The sequence below is a fragment of the Corythoichthys intestinalis genome, chromosome 2 (genome assembly GCF_030265065.1).
Source record: "Corythoichthys intestinalis isolate RoL2023-P3 chromosome 2, ASM3026506v1, whole genome shotgun sequence".
Classification (NCBI taxonomy): domain Eukaryota; kingdom Metazoa; phylum Chordata; class Actinopteri; order Syngnathiformes; family Syngnathidae; genus Corythoichthys; species Corythoichthys intestinalis.
The window spans coordinates 35,186,294-35,206,347 of NC_080396.1; the positions used below are offsets into that span (position 1 = coordinate 35,186,294).

Below are 20,054 nucleotides of genomic sequence, written 5' to 3' on the forward strand. Positions count from 1 at the left end.
CCTGTTCTCCACTCATTACCGGAAGTAACTGCACCTGTTTGAACTTGTTACCTGTATAAAAGACACCTGTTCATGCTCAAACAAACAAACTCCAACCTCTCCACAATGGCCAAGACCAAAGAGCTGTGTAAGGACATCAGGGATAAAATAATAGACCTGCACAAGGCTGGGATGGGCTACAGGAAAATAAGCAAGCAGCTTGGTGAGAAGGTAACAACTGTTGGAGCGATTATTAGAAAATGGAAGAAGTTCAAGTTGACGGTCAATCTGCCTCGTTCTGGGGCTCCATGCAAGATCTCACTCGTGGGGCATCACTGATCATGAGAAAGGTGAGGGATCAGCCTAGAACTACACGGCAGGACCTGGTCAATGACCTGAAGAAAGCTGGAACCACAGTCTCGAAGAAAACCATCGGAAACACATTACACCGTCATGGATTAAAATCCTACAGCGCACACAAGGTCCCGCTGCTGAAGCCAGTGCATGTCCAGACACGTCTGAAGTTTGCCACTGACCATCTGGATGATCCAGAGGAGCAATGGGAGAAGGTCATGTGGTCGGATGAGAGCAAAATTGAACTTTTTGGTCTAAACTCGGCTCGTCGTGTTTGGAGGAAAAAGAAGGATGAGTACAACCCCAAGAACGCCATCCCAACCGTGAAACATGGTGGAGGAAACATCATTTTTTGGGGCTGCTTCTCTGCCAAGGGTACAGGACGACTGCACCGTATTGAGGGGAGGATGGATGGGGCTATGTATCGCCAGATCTTGGCTGACAACCTCCTTCCTTCAGTGAGAGCCCTGAAGATGGGTCGTGGCTGGGTCTTCCAGCATGACAACGACCCAAAGCACACAGCCAAGGCAACTAAAGAGTGGCTCCGTAAGATGCATCTTAAGGTCCTGGAGTGGCCTAGCCAGTCACCAGATCTGAACCCGATAGAAAATCTATGGAGGGAGCTGAAAGTGCGTGTTTCCCGGCAGCAGCTCCGAAACCTGAAGGCTCTGGAGAAGATCTGCATGGAGGAGCAGGCCAAAATCCCTGCTGCAGTGTGTGCAAACCTTGTCAAGGACTACAGGAAACGTTTGGTATCTGTAATAGCAAACAAAGGTTTCTGTACCAAATATTAAGTTCGATTTTTGTGATGTATCAAATACTTATTTCATGCAATTAAATGCAAATTTATTATTTAAAAATCATACAACGTGATTTTCTGTTTTTTTGTATTAGATTCTGTCCCTCACAGTTGAAGAGAACTTATGATACAAATTAGACCTCTACATGCTTTGCAAGTGGGAAAACCAGCAAAATCGGCAGTGTATCAAATACTTGTTCTCCCCACTGTATAACTAACATTTATTTATTTTTTTTCTATGTCATCTTGATTTAATCATAAACAAGCTTAACTAAGATACTATTGCGAAAACCTGATTTAGCGTAGTCTCCATTGATATACAGTTTATACAGCCAGGACATAACTTGAAGGTCGTCATTGTTAAATAGAACCAGGGAGAATTGTGCAGTGTTTTGCAGAAGATGCATGAAATGCTTAGAGGGGAAAAAAGTATTTCTAAAACAGTATTTTGTGGATAACAAAATACAATAATTGCTATAGGAAAATAACAAAATATAGAGATACAGTTGTACCTCTACATACGAAGTTAATTCGTTCTAGGACCTTGTTTGTAAGTCGAAATGGTTGTATGTCGAGCAGGATTTTCCCATAAGAATACATTATAGTTCCATTAATTCGTTCAATAGCCCGAAAACTTACACTAAATCCTTAATAAATACTGCTGGTACTATTAAAAATTGCAATTACACATAGCAAAACAAATAAATTGGAAAAGAAAAATGGAAACCGGAATAGTAATCATAATATCTATAATAATGTAACGAATCGGGTTCTAATGTGGCAGATGTGTTTTGAGTGCTGTACCTGAACGCACTGCGTGGCTGACGTGACAAAGTGAGACAGGTGCATTAAAGTTTTTACTTTCACTTTTCATGTTCTGGTGTTGGCGTCAGATGCAGCGGACAGTAGGCGTGTTGTGTTGCACAAGTTCTGAAATAAATGATTAAAAACCTGACAAAGGTGGCGATTTCTTTGGCGATGTTACAATAAGAATAATTGTCACCCTAACTTATAAAGACTGGCAAACGGAGGTCGAAGGACAACCGTCGAGATCGTAGACATTCTACGGCTGTATTATCGAGCCAGTTCACGGACGCGCACACCACGCTCATATTTTTCTATTATTTGCATTTTCATTTCAATGGTAGGTGTCACCATTTTCCTTTTTTCACCAGCTGCACTCGCATTCTTGGAACCCATGTTGATTTCTTTCAAAAGAAAATCCGCCGAGCGTCAGTCTTGCGGCGGCATCATAAATTGTCGTATTTCGCGAGCATGTCGTCAGATGTAGAAAAAGATGGCAAGTCAAATTTTATGTCGGATGTTGAAAAGATCGTGTGTCAAAGCGATCGTATGTCGAGGTACCACTGTATATTAATTTGGCTACATCGCCCACCCCTAATGACAGCCTTACTTTCAATTAAGTATCCGACAAACCAGTTGCCAATTTTAAGTTAAGATTGTTGTCTGCATATGCTGAATGGAACTAACAAAGAAACAAACCAAACTCGGCAAAAAATATTTGTCGAATCAAATATTTCATAAAAGGGCATAGTGAATAATCACAAAAATCCCTCAAATTAGATTTTTGTAGTTGCAATGGCAAGCTTGTTTCAGTACACTGCATGGATCGCAAAATCTTAGCATACCTGCAGTGTATCACAAAAGTGAGTACACCGCTCGCATTTCTGCAGATATTTAAATATATCTTTTCATGGGACAACACTGACAAAATGACACTTTGACACAATGAAAAGTAGTCTGTGTGCATCTTAGATAATAGAGTTAATCTATCATCCCCTCAAAATAACTCATAATATTGCCACTCATATCTAAACCCCTGGCAACAAAAGTGAGTACACCCCTTAGAAACGACGTACATCCCTAAATGTCCAAAATTGAGTACTGCTTGTCATTTACCCTCCAAAATGTCATGTGACTCGTTACAGGAGTGCTGTCAGTATTGCTGCAGAGATTGAAGAGGTGGGGGATCAGCTTGTTAGTGTTCAGACCATACGCCACACTCTACATCAAATTGGTGTGCATAGCTGTCACCCCAGGAGGGCGCCTCTTCTGAAGATGGTGCACAAGATAGCCCGCCCATCTCATCAGACCATAGGACATGTTTCCAGTAATCCATGTGCTTTGTTGACATGTCTTCAGCAAACTGTTTGCAGGCTTTTTTGTGATTGGTCTGATAGATAAACTCTATTATCTAAGCTGCACATACACTACTTTTCATTGTGTTAAAGTGTCATTTTGTCAGTGTTGTCCCATGAAAAGATTTACCAAAATATCTGCTGAAATGCGAGGGGTGTACTCACTTTTGTGATACACTGTAACGTTGATAGTTGAGCTGTACCAATCAAATTATATGACTACTGTTTTTTTTTTTTTAATCATGAAATGAACTATCCGTTTTATCCCTTTGCCCTCTAATTCTTGAAATTTGTACAAAAGGAAGATTAGATGCTGTGTCGAACTGAGAGTAGGGTGTGTACGCGTACCAAGATCTAGACCCACAGCGCTGTTGAGGCGACTCGGAGGGAAGCTTCTGCCTGGCATGCTGTGAGCGCTCCTGGATACCGGAATTTGCAGTGTCAGGTCGCTGGCGGACGATGGCTTCTGTCTGACCAGGGCATGGGTGGGATACAGGAATTGGGCGTACGACACCGACTGAAATGAGACGAGATCTGAAGAAAGGGTGACGCGTGTGTGAATGCTTGCAACGCAGGCGCGTGATGGCGTACCCTGCCATACGTTTCCAAGTGAAAACCCTCCAGTCCCATCTCCAAGCAGGTGGAAATATTCCCAGATGAGTGCCGCCTCCGGGGATGGTTCAACATGGGCTCGCTAGAGACGAAACGACAGACAAAAACATTCACGTTTTGTCAAAACATTCTCTTACAGTGTGCTTTCAACATGCAATTAATGATCATTTAATTAGCGATTCATCTTTTGATTTCTTTTTCTTTAATTTGCATCCTTTTATCCAAAAAACGACATTATTTTAAATTGAAAGTGCACAACTGTAATAGTTGTCAACAACAACAAAGATATTATAGAATCACTCAATTCAAACTAAAAAAATATGGACTCATTCAATTCTGAAGTGGAAAAATATGAAATTTATCAAGCAGATATACAACTAAAACTTTCTCTGATGGCTGTTGCCAGATTTTTTGTTTTACAGGTTGGAACCCTGTTATGGACCACAGTCATCAACTTCCACCACTGATTTTCAATTGGATTGAGATCCGGACTATCTCCAAGAAATTATTTTGACCTTTCATATGTCTTTTCAGTTTTTGCTAGATGGCAAAGTGCATTATTTTCTTGAAAAATGATTTCATCATATATATACTGTATATACATTATATGGTGGAAAACACACAGGTGACTTGAAGTTCCGCTCTGACATCCCCAATTTGACCAAATTTCAAAATTGTCCTATATGCGTGTAAATGTGCGATATATCATTGGAAAGCTTAAAATCTCAATTTTCTGGGAGAAGACAAATTTTGAACAGGAAGGCATTCCCCAAAAAATTTTTTGAACAGGAAAACCCTAACTGGAGGTGAGAGCATGATTTTAACGAGATGTTATTGCATACTTAGCTGTTTTCGATCCCAAAACTCCATGTAGCATGTATCACCGAGTGTTAAGACACAGCTGTGAATGGCCACAGCTGGATTTTTGGGGGATTTTATGGATGAAACATGGTCATATAACAAGGGGTGTGATGCAGAAATCGCAGACATCAAGGAGTAATTGAGATTTTCATTTTCATTTATTTACCCTTGTAAACGTTTTTTTTTTTTTTTTTTTCAATTTTTCTTTGTTTCGATCGATTATTTATCATCTAAAATATTGGGGAAAATGCGACAGTTACGAAAAAAAAAAATACAATTAAGTGATAGTTATGAGGTAGATATCCGTGACTCTTTTACAGACGCCAATTTTTTTAATGTGACATATTTTTTTAAAGTTTAAAATATGCGAGTGAATAATTTTTTTAAGTCGTTTTTTTTAACTAACTGTTAAACATCAATTAATGATTCTAAGCTAAAAATGACATTTCGATTAATAAATACGATTACTTATCTTCTTTTTATGGCTAGGTTGAAACAAAAGCGGTTGCGCAACGTCTGTAAATGGGTTTCCAGGGTAAAACAGACAAATTAAAAATAGTTCGGGGGCTTATTGCGCCATGAATCTGCTATGGCAGAATATAGACATATTGTTCAATCAAACACAACAGTTCTTTTGGCTTAAAATACAGCAGTTTATTTTAAAGAGGGCTGCAAGAGCAGAAACTGTTTTTTCAGCCTTGTCTGTGTTTTCCGCCATATATATATATATATATATATATATATATATATATACAGTGCCTTGCAAAAGTATTCGGCCCCCTTGAATCTTGCAACCTTTCGCCACATTTCAGGCTTCAAACATAAAGATATGAAATTTAATTTTTTTGTCAAGAATCAACAACAAGTGGGACACAATCGTGAAGTGGAACAACATTTATTGGATAATTTAAACTTTTTTAACAAATAAAAAACTGAAAAGTGGGGCGTGCAATATTATTCGGCCCCCTTGCGTTAATACTTTGTAGCGCCACCTTTTGCTCCAATTACAGCTGCAAGTCGCTTGGGGTATGTTTCTATCAGTTTTGCACATCGAGAGACTGACATTCTTGCCCATTCTTCCTTGCAAAACAGCTCGAGCTCAGTGAGGTTGGATGGAGAGTGTTTGTGAACAGCAGTCTTCAGCTCTTTCCACAGATTCTCGATTGGATTCAGGTCTGGACTTTGACTTGGCCATTCTAACACCTGGATACGTTTATTTTTTAACCACTCCATTGTAGATTTGGTTTATGTTTTGGATCATTGTCCTGTTGGAAGATAAATCTCCGTCCCAGTCTCAGGTCTTGTGCAGATACCAACAGGTTTTCTTCCAGAATGTTCCTGTATTTGGCTGCATCCATCTTCCCGTCAATTTTAACCATCTTCCCTGTCCCTGCTGAAGAAAAGCAGGCCCAAACCATGATGCTGCCACCACCATGTTTGACAGTGGGGATGGTGTGTTCAGGGTGATGAGCTGTGTTGTTTTTACGCCAAACATATCGTTTTGCATTGTGGCCAAAAAGTTCAATTTTGGTTTCATCTGACCAGAGCACCTTCTTCCACATGTTTGGTGTGTCTCCCAGGTGGCTTGTGGCAAACTTTAAACGAGACTTTTTATGGATATCTTTGAGAAATGGCTTTCTTCTTCCCACTCTTCCATAAAGGCCAGATTTGTGCAGTGTACGACTGATTGTTGTCCTATGGACAGACTCTCCCACCTCAGCTGTAGATCTCTGCAGTTCATCCAGAGTGATCATGGGCCTCTTGGTTGCATCTCTGATCAGTTTTCTCCTTGTTTGAGAAGAAAGTTTGGAAGGACGGCCGGGTCTTGGTAGATTTGCAGTGGTCTGATGCTCCTTCCATTTCAATATGATGGCTTGCACAGTGCTCCTTGAGATGTTTAAAGCTTGGGAAATCTTTTTGTATCCAAATCCGGCTTTAAACTTCTCCACAACAGTATCTCGGACCTGCCTGGTGTGTTCCTTGGTTTTCATAATGCTCTCTGCACTTTAAACAGAACCCTGAGACTATCACAGAGCAGGTGCATTTATACGGAGACTTGATTACACACAGGTGGATTCTATTAATCATCATCGGTCATTTAGGACAACATTGGATCATTCAGAGATCCTCACTGAACTTCTGGAGTGAGTTTGCTGCACTGAAAGTAAAGGAGCCGAATAATATTGCACGCCCCACTTTTCAGTTTTTTATTTGTTAAAAAAGTTAAAATTATCCAATTAATGTTGTTCCACTTCACGATTGTGTCCCACTTGTTGTTGATTCTTGACAAAAAAATTAAATTTCATATCTTTATGTTTGAAGCCTGAAATGTGGCGAAAGGTTGCAAGATTCAAGGGGGCCGAATACTTTTGCAAGGCACTGTATATATATGTTTGGATCTTTTGTTCAAATAAAAAAAAAATTAAAAAGAAAGGGAAAAAAAAAAAGTTTTTCTCAGTATTGGGTCAGGACTTTGTATCAGCAGATTCTCAAAATCAGGTGGCTCGGACTCAGGTGCAAAAATATGCAAACGGGACATCCCTAATATCTACTGTATCGCTGCCAAAGATACTGTACAAATACTTTCCAAATTACATTGCACACATGCTGTCAACTTGTTATTGGCCTTATAATTTTGGCAGGACCCAATCATTTGTAAGTATCATAACAAGATGCCACACAGTCGTGTGTTACAACCAAGACGAGGCCTATGTGTTTGGTTGTATGACACGAAGGGACATCAGACAATGCACACATTTGCAATTTTATTTAACATATATGTGAATACGACATTTCATTTGTGACAATGATTATGCGTTTGCAAATAGTTCTGTTTCAATAATTAGCTTTTACCGGTAACTTTGTCACATTCTTTTTTTTAACTTCTAGTGAAATGAAGTGAACATTTCTGAACATTAAAGTAAGACAAGCATCAAAGCACAGTTTAGAAACATTGTTATCTTTCAGTGTGTTTGCATGAGTGTGTACCTGAGGTAAAAGTTTTCTCCGTAGGGTAGAACAGAGAATGCTGCACACAGGGATCTTTTAGCACAGATCAAAACAATCCTAAAAGCAAGCAAAAACACATTGACAGTTCACATCCATCGAGCTGAAACGACTTTTGGCCAACTCTAGTCAAAGACTGTTTGCATTTGGCCATGCAGCTCCATACGTAGGCATGCGAAAGAAGTTCCCATGATGGATGGGAAAGTTAAGACAAGGGCATCTGTGGGAATTTTAAGCAGGAGTTCCATAGTCATTTTGACACACTTCCCACTCTACGGCAGAACTACATGCCTCATTCCAAAAGACGCGAGGTCAGAAACCTTTGTAACTCAAGAGTCATGCAGATTCGTTTCCCATAGAAAAGCAAATACTGGAAGCCACAAAACCCTTTTAGAAACTCTAAGGAAGTAATGGCACATATTATTGGGGTGTGGGCGGTTTTAAATATAGTCAAATGTTGTTTATTTTGGTAGATAGACTTTTTATTTAATAATTACAGTTTTCAGCACAGGATTCTTCTGCTTGATTTCATGCTAGCTGTTGATCTACAAACAGCTGCTGCTCATCGCACAATCTATTTTCGACCAATCAGTCCTCGGTCTCTGATTACGAAACGAGTCAGTCTTTTTTCCGTGACCGCCAGGTCGCTTTTGCTCTGTCTGCAAGGGAGGACGAGAATAGAACACAACAGAGGAAGAATAAAGCTGAACACAATGAGAATAGAGGATAAAACAATGTCTCAGAAATTCACAAGACGCACTAAACAAAAGAAAAAAAATGCAGTGATAAGATGGTAATTAGAACACATTTCACGTCTATTTGTCGCTAGTGGACAGAACATATTCTGTGCAGGAGGATGAACCCGAGGATAGTTGCTGCGCCAGTGTATTTCCTTTTTTTTTTGCTAGTTTGCTGTGTAAATCCAAAAATTACAAATGCGCCAAACAGATGCCAGTAGATGGTAGCAATTAGTGATGCACGATAATGCATTTTTCAACCGATACCGATAACCGATAATTTCCTCCTCATTCCAACCGATAACCGATAATGTCAAGCCGATAATTCTATTAAAAGATTTATGTAAAATTTTAAAGTATACACAAAAGAAAATATTACTGTGCAAAAATATAATTTATTGCTCTTTTTTTCAACACAATGTATGAACAAGTCGTCAATTCAAACATCTAAATAATGACAGATTGTCTGACATTGTGTAATGGTAAACCTTTGGCAACAATTACTTACAGAGTACATACCTAAGTTGCACAAAAATGCGTTTAAAAGTAAGCCATTCCTAACATATATAACATTAATCCGCTGCAAAACACACCTCCTTAAAACTAGTCAGTTTTAAGTGTAAATCTATTGGCAATAAGTGAAATTATCTGCCATCGCTTCAAGTGTATTTCTCTCAGATTTCTTGGAAGAAAAATAGCTAGCTGAAAATAATCTTAACAGCCTTGTTTTAAGCAATACATTATTATACTTAATCCTAAAAAAAAAAAAAAAAAACTTGAAGGAAAGATTTTGAATAATATTTGTGGCTACAGAATATTGATTTAAGAATTTGATTATCAACTGTGACTGTAATTGAGCAAAGAAATAAGTTAAATAATTTGAAAAGTGATTGCTAATGTTATATGCTTTGTTGCACACTGTGAAAATGATTACCTCAAAAGAGCGAGATGTCATGTACCCATTCTGCAGCGCTTTGTTTACATTTGCGGCTTTCACGACATTTGCGTTACAGCAGCTAAACTGCTACACGGCAGTACTATTTGGACGGAATTTGCGCTCGCATCCGTGTGCGTGTTGTTTTGTGCCTGAGTTTTATTAAGCCGAAAATAAAGGCAGCGTTACAAAGTCATCTGACCGCTCGTCATTTCACATTCTGAATGCATTATTGACTGGCTGACTTCGTTTTCTCCATGTTTAAATTATCTTATAACCACTGTGCCGTCATGATAAGCTTGCTTACCGGACATCACTTTTTCATGAAGAATGGTGGTCGTATAAACTGCATTATTTCTTTTATCCAGGGCTTTGGTTCTCGTGTCATTAAGGTACAAAAAAAAACTGTGTCTCGTCTCGGCGGCAGCTACATTCGTACCGGATAATCCGCCCGCCCGCCCCGGCCGGTTCGCCGCGGCGTATTCGGGTCCTGGCTCTGCTCGCACGCCGTGGGGGAACGCTCGAGAAACCGGGGTGTTCGCCGGAGGTCCAGAGGCCGGGGAACCGGGCTCGGCCCGCCCCGCCTATGGCGAGGCGGCGGCGGCCTGCCGGACTGGCCAAAGCGGCGGGCTCCGTCAGAATTTACCACCCGCCTTGGGCTGCATTCCCAAACAGCCCGACTCTGTATCGTCACAAGCCCTGTAGTTTAGCTTAGTGTTTACAATAGCTTTAGCATTCCTGCTAGCAGCAGCCTCGTATATGTTCCAAAATTCTTTGTGATGCAGTTTTAAATGGCTGCTGGGTTAGTGGTTTTGAATGAGGACGCGTTCTTTCTGCCTCGTGGAACTTGTACGGTACATGTTTCGCAGATGGCGAGAGCGTCGTTTTTTTAGTAACAGCCGCCATAATATTCAACTACTTCTTGTCTTGTAACTCCGCCTCCTCAACCCCTCCTCCCTCAGGGGCTTCAGAGAGGGGAGGGGTTGAGGAGGCGGCGTGCTGAATTCTTCGGTTGAGCACATTTGGAGGCAAAATCAAGTATATAATTATCGGATTGCATTATCGGTTGAATTTTTTTATTATCTGGATTATCTGTGTGACGTCATAATTGCCATTATCGGCCGATAATTATCGGTGACCGATATTATCGTGTATCTTTAGTAGCAATGCATTATATTTGATTTCAGTCAAATTTAGATCAGACATTTTGAAAACAAGACAGATTAACATTTGCCATGCCAGAGGCCACTAGAAAAAAAACAAGGCCACAAATGACATGCCATCTGGTGAGTTCATTGTTCACGGCGCTGTATATTGCTAAACAGCGATATAGACACTATCTATATAGTTTTTGTCGTTTTGTAGAAGGAAACTGACACAAAAAAGGTCAGCAACAAAGTCACCCTTCTGCTTTGCATTCTTGGAGAAATGGCTGTTTTAGCTAAACCAACCTTTGTTTGATTACTAAATTTTATTTATTTATTTATATATATTACTGTACTTACAGTGGCACCTCTACATACAAGTTAATTCGTTCCAGGACCTTGATTGTAAGTCGAAATGGTCGCATGTTGAGCAGGATTTCCCCATAAGAATACATCATAATTTCATTCATTCGTTCCACAGCACAAAAACCTACACTAAATCCTTAATAAATGCTGCTGGTACGATTGCAAATAGCAATTACACAGAGCAAAACAACTAACTCATGAATAAGAATCCAAATAATAATATAATATTTGTAATAATAATAATCAGTGTTGTCATCTGATTACTTTCGTTCAGTAACGAGTAATCTAACGCGTTCATTTTTCGAAGCCAGTAATCTGATTAAAGTTTGTTTCCTTAGTGTCCGTGCGTTACTATTTTGTTTTTTCCTCATGATGTATGTAGAATAAAGAATACTGTAGTCATGTACGAAGAGAATCTGAATAGAAAATATTGCTCTTGAGTTTGGCAGTGACATCGGATGTCACGTTTTCTCATCGGGGGGAAAAAACGGGTCACGTGTATTACCATGCGATGAGCGCTGTTGGCGGCCAGCAAACAACTGGCTACCTCTCAGGATGCTAACAGTGGAAGACGTAGGAGAAGAAGCACAAACGGCTGCATTTGCTTATTGGACATACAGCCATGACTTCACATTTCTCTCCAATAAAGATGACCAAAAATATCTCCGTGCGTCGCAAACTTTACGCTGGCTCAAAAGGGCAGTCGACCGCTAATAACGCTACATCTAATTCAAGGAACCACTTGGAATTACAGCACAACGCGACAAAAATCGAAACAAAGCCATCAGGTAACGAGACAGCCAGCACTTTTACAGTTTGTAACCAGCCATTACGTACATTTTATAGTTATAGTTTGTATTATAGTGTGTATGTGTGTGGGGGGGGGGGCAAAAGAGCGTGTCAAAAGTCAAAAGTTTAGACACGCCTCATCATTTGTGCTTTTTATATATTTTCACTACTATCGTAAATTCTCACTGAAAATATCAAAACTATGAATGAACATGAGGAATTACAGTATGTACTTGAAAACAGGTTTTATATTCTACATTCTTCAAAGTATCCACCCTTGAGGTGTCTCCAAACTTTTGGCCTATACTGCATGCATTATGAAATACTTTGTAGGAGTCTTGTTCATTTCATTTGTTTTTGTTGTTTGTTTTATTGCTTTACAACTTTTATTGACAGCATTTTAACGGCTAGGTCTTTATTTTAAAGGGGGAGTTCAGAATTTTTGACATTAGGCTTAATCTTCGAGTTAGCGGGGGTTTAATTAGTCGTTGGAGTTTTTTTTTTTTTTTTTGGAAACTTTGTTTATTGGTCACATAAGTCATGACATAATTAAGTAACAAGATGTGAGCATTTTTTCCTTTTCCACCATATCAAGAGAACAAAAAAAGATAAAAAAAACACAAAAACACAAAACAACCGAAAAAAAAGGAGAAAAAAATAAAAATAAAATAAAAAAAATTTAAAAAAACCTCAACCCACCCAAAACCCAGGGCACATATCTCAAAATAAAATAAAATAAAATAAAATAAAATAAAAAACCATGATTGTTGGAGTTGTTTTGAACAAATTCCGTGCAGTTTGTCAGTTATTTGTTAGTTTCAGGGCTCCGGAGTGGCTGAGCTAGCGCAAGTCAATGGTGGTTGAAATCAACTCCATCGACTAACTAAACCCCTGCTAACTCGAAGATAAAGCCTTATCTAAAAAATTCAATTACATGCGATGAAATTCTTCTGTTGAGGCAGTAAAGGGAGAAAAATTGGGAAAAGTAACTGACTGACTTTTAAAGTAACTTAGTTACTTTGATAATAAAGTAATCAGTAAAGTAACTAGATTACTTTTTGGAGGAGGAATCAGTAATCAGTAATTAAATTACTTTTTCAAGTAATCTGTGACAACACTGAGAATAATACCTATAGTAATGTAACAAATCAGGTTTTAATGTGGCAGATGTGTTTTGCGTGGTGTACCTGAACGCACCACATGCCTGACGTACCAGAGAGAGGTCTTTTTACTTTCACTTTTCATATTTAACTGCGGCGGACAGTAGGCATGTTGTGTTGCACAAGTTTTGAAAAATGATTAAAAACCTGACAAACCAAGCGATTTTTTGGCGATGTTACAATCATATGAATGGCCACCTTAAAGACTGGCGAACAGAGGTCAGAGGAAGACTGTTTTTCATGGTGAAAGAAGCGAGCCTATTAATTTAGGTTGACGTGTTAACGTGTCATATTGTTGTAGAACAGTTAAGATCGTCTTTAAAAAATAAATACAAACGAAAATCTAGCTAAGGAAACACTTCAAAATGGCTTTTGTGGCAAAATAATAATTGAATTAGCAATACACACACATCGTGAGTGACACAACTCACCAGAATGCACATCAATGGTGCTGCTCGTGATGTTTAATTCACATAAAGACTGAGACGTCGTCCAATATCTCACTTTACTTGTCACACTGAGGACACATGAATACTTCTGCAAACTACGACCATTGATATTCTGCCAAATCTATACATATGCAGTACATTATCATTTGTTGTAAAACACTTTCAACTTCTCAGATATTCAGCCTGTTGAGCGCCGTCATTTCAATACATCGGAATGTGTGTTGGGGTACTTGAGCATACTTGTGTGCGACTGTGTTGCACCCACCTGCTGCCCCTCGTGTCGTACTGCTTCATATTTTTTATAAAGTGGATCTTCTTCGTGTGCCGTGGCCTGGGAGAACCACCTGACAGGTTCCTGGTCCTGTAGTCAAAAGACAACAATTACAAAGCAATTCTGAAAATGTCTAAAGTCATGTTTGTTCTTCAAATAAATTGCCCTTGAAAGTGTTTTTTACTTTACTTTTCAGATTCAGAATATTTATTAATAAATCAGACATTTTTGCAAAACAAAAACAAAAAAAAGGGGGGGCTTTATTACCTTGCAGATTTTCATTTTGAGCTCGTCACATCACTTAAGGATCAAACGACACTACAGTCATTTCTTGCGAATGTATAATTTTGCAATTTTGTCTATAGATTTTGCTTCAAATGTTTCCTGCACCGACCATCTGCTGGAAAGTGTACGATGGTGTTGACCTTCTGGATTAAAACAACACCACACAGAATCAGGCCAAGGAGATCGGCTCGATGGCATCATAGTTATGTAACACTTGTGACATCGGCACAACACGACCAGAGGCACCAGCGCTGACTCAAAGCACACATTTAAATGTTTCACTTATTTTTTTACAAGTATTACAAATTCTTTTCAGGGATGTTTAATAAATACATTGTTCAGGGTAACACAAGTTAAATACATGTATCATCAAGATTGTTGGAAATAAATATTCACTTTAAATGAAATACTGAATGCACCACATAATTTAGAGTTTGTATTCATAAGCTTTGTTAACTAGTCAGAGACAGATTGATATTAGAGACGCCACAGAAGTGTAAGGGCCCAAGTACACCAGATGCATGATCGTTGCGGTTCCGGTCCGACTCCGGTAAAAAAATAGCGCCGGAGCCAATCCGTTCCTATTATATCCTATTGTTCAACGTATACCGGCCGCGTCAGTGCTCCGGATTGCCTTCGGACTATCTCCGGCGTGCTGCGGTAGAGGCTATTTTCTATTTTTGCCGGACACGCATCCGACAAAATGGGCGGAGCTGGGCCTGGACGTAACAGCCCAGTTGCTTATTCACGGTTTAAACACCAGCGAACATGGACGACGAACGTTTCATCATGGAGGTGGAAAGTCACAAAGTGATATATGATGCAGCAGATCATTATTATAAGGACAGCATTAAAAGGGAAGCTGCAAAGTGTCCTATTATGTGTGTTTTTCCGGCAATGATATCAAACACACGACGTGCTGACAACTTTGAGCGGAGAAAAAAAAGCAGCGTATCTGAAAGTGGCTCCACTGCAGAAATTCTCATGCCCGGCGCACACACAATGTCGGTTTGTATACAGAGTCGAGGGGGAAAAGTACGAAAGAGAATAAAGAGACACCCGCAAGTTTCGACCTGGTGGTCTATTCAAGACGTTTCTCTTTCTTTCCTACATTTTACTTGACTTTTCATTGAAAAACCAACAGTTTGCGCTGGGCACAGGAATCTGCAGTGTTGAGACACCAATTCCAAGTACGCAGTTTTTTAGTTCGTGTAGTATATAATTCGCTATCCATTTTATAAATATTACAGATTATTTAACAGTTGTTTATAACAGATCTATGAGATGTTATGTGCCATAAATTTTAAATGTGCACAAAGATATAAACCCACCGACACAACCAAGGGCATAATAGGGCCCCGCCCCCCTACCCCCCCACACACGGAGCCCTGATCTCAACATGATGCAGTAAATCTGGAATTAAGAGACAGACATAACTAAAATATCAATATGCAAAGAAAAAATGTGCTCTCTCTCTGCTTCTCTGATGAGTATAGACTCCGTGTGTTTTTTGTTGTTTTAAATGGCACATTATAGCGTACGATCACGCGAGCGCTCACGAGGGAACGGAGATGGCGGACTGCAGCCGTGCGCAGCCGGTATGATTTGCCTGTTTTTGACGTACTGCGTGGCACGCAGTCAACACTGAACCGGACCGGAACCGCAACGATCATGCATCTGGTGTATTTGGGCCCTAACACCTCACATACACAGTACAAACGTCCCTTGTTTCCATAGTTTAGCAAGGTGTTTGTCTTCAAAGAGATTCTTCACGGTTGCTCATCATCTTAAAGTTTTAATTTGTGTTCCAAATTTAATGTGCTTGTTTTGTGTTTTTTTAAAACAACTGGCATATTGTCTTTGTATTTTTTTTTGTTTAATTGTTGTCCCTCTGTCTTTAATATATTGTTATATTTAAGTCCAATATTTTCATTTGTTTCAAGTAAAAAAAAAACAAAAAATCAAACAACAAAAACAACAACCCAATATTGCCGGCTGTTTAGCACTCGAATTGATTTTTCATGACGCACAGAATATTGTGTTCTATGACTATATTTACCCGTCCTGAAGTTACCAAATTAGAAAATTCTACCAACTTATTTTTTCAAACGCTCTCTTCTTTTACCTGGAAAAACAGTTTTTCTGCTCTTTAGTAATCAGCAGTAGGCCATGGGAAAGTTTTACAAAATGTAGCCATGACTAAAAAATTGGAGAAAATGAGCTTTAAAAAAAGAATCTTTCCTAATGTTTGACGATATCTGAGGGCCAGATCAACTCCAGCCGCATTCTAATGGGCCTGACCTACGCGACCCTTTCCCATGAGAAGCCGTCCCTTGGCTACTTTTCTTATGTTGTGGAAACTTCTGTGGGAATGGGAAAATCTCTGGAGTGCATCTGAGGGGAAGGATTGTTGTTTACACAAAGACACAACGTACACACAAATATCCCCAAGCTTTTGCTGACTCCTTGGAGCATTGATGCTGGTAAGCCAGTCATTAAATTGAGTCGTGTAAAAACTTAAAAACAAACAGACTTGGATTGCTGCTACTTTGATTTAAAACATTTTAACAGTTTAACATCATAAATATTCCCTTTGAGATTAATACTATACTATACAGTCACTGACTGAACCCAACATTAATAAAATAAAATGAATGGTTTGCCATGTGAATATAAACAAAAACCTGCATCATTTATGCAGTGAGTCCTTGCTATTTAACAATGTAAACTGGACCCGTACGAACGTGAGTAGAGAAATTGTGCTAAAACTTAATATTTTAAGTTCATTGGAGACAAATTTTCCTCACTGAGAGAGCTTATAAGCTTGGATTTTCCCTTTTAATAAGAGTCGATGGAGAGGAAAATGCCTTACGTCCATGAAATCCAAAATATTAAGATGATCGTGATGTCTTCTGTAGGGATGTCCCGATCCGATCCCGGGATCAGAAATTGGGCCGATCGCGCTATTTTTCATAGGCTCGGAATCGGGTGGAAAGGATCGGGTTAAAAAAAACAACAAAAAACATACACACACACACATTTTATATATATATATATATATATATATATATATATATATATATATATTTTTTTTTTTTTTTTTTTTTTTTTTTTAAGGGCTAAAAAGTAACAAAATAGTCAAAAAAATACAATGGCAATGCCAAAAGAAACAAAAGTACCGAATTAGCCCGAATATAAGACAGCCCTGATTATAAGACAACCCCATCTTTTTTAAGACTCAAGTTTAAAAAAAAAGACTTTTTGAACACCAAATTAATTTTTATACAGAAAATAATTACAGTAAATCTGAAACAAATGATTATAACAATATATTTGAGAGAAAAAGCATGTTATTTTGCCTCATTCAAATCTTAATATCTGAACATTTAAATATGTAAACTAAAGTGCAATCACACTCGTAAATGATTGGCTTCTGGTTTTTGAAATGTAAATAAACCAATATATTGTGATAAAACAACAAAACTGCAATAACTGCATTAACCATCAAAGTGAAGTCTAACTCTAACTGTAGTCTTGCAACATATCTGAATAAGGAAAAACATTGCAATAAAATAATGCAAACTGGTTAAACTTGAGAGTAGCTGAGATCTGTCATGACAGAACATCGCTTCAATGATATCTTGCGCCATCTAGCGTCATGAATAGGTATAATGTCTAGACCGCGAATATAAGACGACCCCCACTTTTTTTTTTTATTTCAATGCAAAAAACACTGTCTAACATTCGGGCTAATACGGTATATACGTTGTACACTTTGCAACACTCCTGGAAAAAACGGAAGATTAAGCTCTATAAACAGTACAGTACTGTATCATGTTTGGAACTTTGTCCTAATAAAAAAAAAAAAATTAAAAATTTTTTGTCTCGCTATCGGATCGGGACCCTGTATCGGCAGATTCTCAAAATCAGGTGACTTGGGTGCAAAAATATGCCATCGGGACATCCCTAATTTTTGGAGGTGGAAGTGTGCAGAAGAAGGGATGTTCACATCAATTTGAGTGAAATGAGTTCAAAGTCAAGGCGGTGCTCGACTCCCACATGGACACAGACATCAGCTACTGTCACATTAAAATAATCTTTTTCCAGCCCTTATATTTTCTACTCCTTGTCAATGACTTAATGTCTGAATGTCAACAGTGAGGTCATACGCCATCTTCACATTTCCAAGTGCTCGCATTAACAGTGGGGAGAGAGACACGTGCTTAAATACCCTCAAAGTAAATCCGCAGCACGTACTTAAAGGCCAAGCACCAATTGCAGATTAAATGTCTTGCGCTTCAAACATCAACTCACACACACGAGGGCGGGGTTTGTGGGGGACAGGGCGATAATCACTCAGCAGGCATACTGCTGTGTGTGTCTTGCATCACCAGATAAACACTGTCTGCATCGATTTGAGAACTCCAGACAAATCCTTGTATGCAGTTTTTTATTTCCTGTCTGCTACTGAAGCAAATTCACCACTGTGTCTGTAATTAAGCCAATCTTATCTTAAAACAATAACCTTTTTTTGCGTATTGTTTGGAGATAGAGTCCCATAAGGAAGAACAGTATTTGTTTCATTCACAAATTTATAATTTGATGCATAATTTCCCCAGTTTAATAGTTAAGATAATCAACCAATGATAAATAAGACCAAAAAAAGCTTTTAAATGTATATGTGATTATTATTGCACCCGCTCCTTAAATGATTTAACCATTTTCACTAACCACACTTGACCTGACCCTCAAGAAATATCTAATAGAACATATAATATTCCTAAAAAAAAAAAAAAAAAAAAAGTCAAAAGAGTCATTTGGAAAGCTAATTAGCCACAAAATGAGAAAACCCAGATAAGTGGTGAGTAGCCAGCCAGCAAAGACTCATCATAAGGGAACCCAGGTCAATATTTTGTGAATTGCAGGCCTTGCCTCGCTTACGGTCAGTGCTCATGATGCAATTAGAAGGAGGCGACTGCAGGGCAAAAATGCCCCAAACCGCTGGTGACCCAAAAATAAAATAGAGACTATTCTTTAAAAATTTGTAAATATAAGACAGCATTTAAGAAAAAAACAGAGCACCATACAGTAACAGCAGTCAAATGTAATAGTGATGATAGGGTGACTATTCAATTAGATGTACTTCTATAACACTACTACGTAACTGATGCAGAATCCACGGTCCATGGATTCTGCACTTCACCAGAAAATGTTGGTACATCAGTTGGTGAGCTCTAAACTCCTGAATGATGCTGTAGTTCTAACTTGAAATGTTGTTCAGGCATGACTTTAAAATGATGGCTCAAGGATCAAAACCCCCCGGTGTTGCTACAGTAATTTCAAACAATTGTGCAAGCAAGAATTGCCAACATATCTCCATTGAGACGTAAAAGACTCAATGTCATTTCTAGAAAATGAGTCATTTTAATTGTGCTGCTGAGGAGCCCATTATGTTATTAAACAAAATCAGCATATAAAATCAGCATTTGTCTTCATTTGTTCTATAAGTCAAGACCAAAGTCAAATTCCTAAAATAATGTCATGGCAAAATATGTGTGTGTGCGGGTGCTTGTGAGTTAAGGGTGTGGAGAGGATTTCAATTGTTTTCACTGGAAAAGTATGCATATCTCACACACACTGAGAAGGTCTTAATGTCTGACAAAAATACTCATCTCGAAGTTGATTGTCAATGTTACGTGTGTGTGTGTGTGTGTGTGTGTGTGTGTGTGTGTGTGTGTGTGTGTGTGTGTGTGTGTGTGTGTGTGTGTCCTTTAATGCTCTTCATCATCTGTCCAAATTTCCCATCACATTGTGTTTTCAAGATATCGAAATTCTCAACATGCACACAAAAGTTCATATTTGAGGTATTAGGTGGCTGGTGTAGGCATTGCACCATTCAGATTCATGGTATAATGCAGAACACAAGCGCTATTTTCTTAAGGGTGCAAAGAGGGGCTGTTGTCATTCAAGTGAATGTTGCAGTGCCATTGGTGGCAATAGACATCTAATCCATTCAAACTGGGAGCCCAGTCAAAAAGGAACGAACATCCATTGATGTTAAGGGTAGCCCATGAGTTATGGAAGTTAGTTGACGAGAAGGTTGTCATTAAAACTCAACATTTGTATTCTAGTTGACATTTTTTTCTTG

The 20,054-nt window shown here is 38.8% G+C and overlaps 1 protein-coding gene across 2 annotated transcripts in view; it reads right to left on the reverse strand.

The window, feature by feature from the left end:
* cables2b (Cdk5 and Abl enzyme substrate 2b) overlaps nucleotides 1-20,054 on the reverse strand; it is a 50,568-nt gene that overhangs the window by 18,329 nt on the left and 12,185 nt on the right. For both annotated transcript variants that reach the window (XR_009062486.1, XM_057829455.1), the window contains exons 2-5: nucleotides 13,616-13,711; nucleotides 7,753-7,830; nucleotides 3,883-3,985; nucleotides 3,640-3,808 (exon numbers count right to left, since the gene is read on the reverse strand). Coding sequence is in view for 1 of the 2 variants with exons in the window: in XM_057829455.1 (XP_057685438.1) it covers nucleotides 3,640-3,808; nucleotides 3,883-3,985; nucleotides 7,753-7,830; nucleotides 13,616-13,711 (446 nt within the window). In the remaining variant the exon portion in view is untranslated. The remainder of the gene's footprint in view (nucleotides 1-3,639; nucleotides 3,809-3,882; nucleotides 3,986-7,752; nucleotides 7,831-13,615; nucleotides 13,712-20,054) is intronic.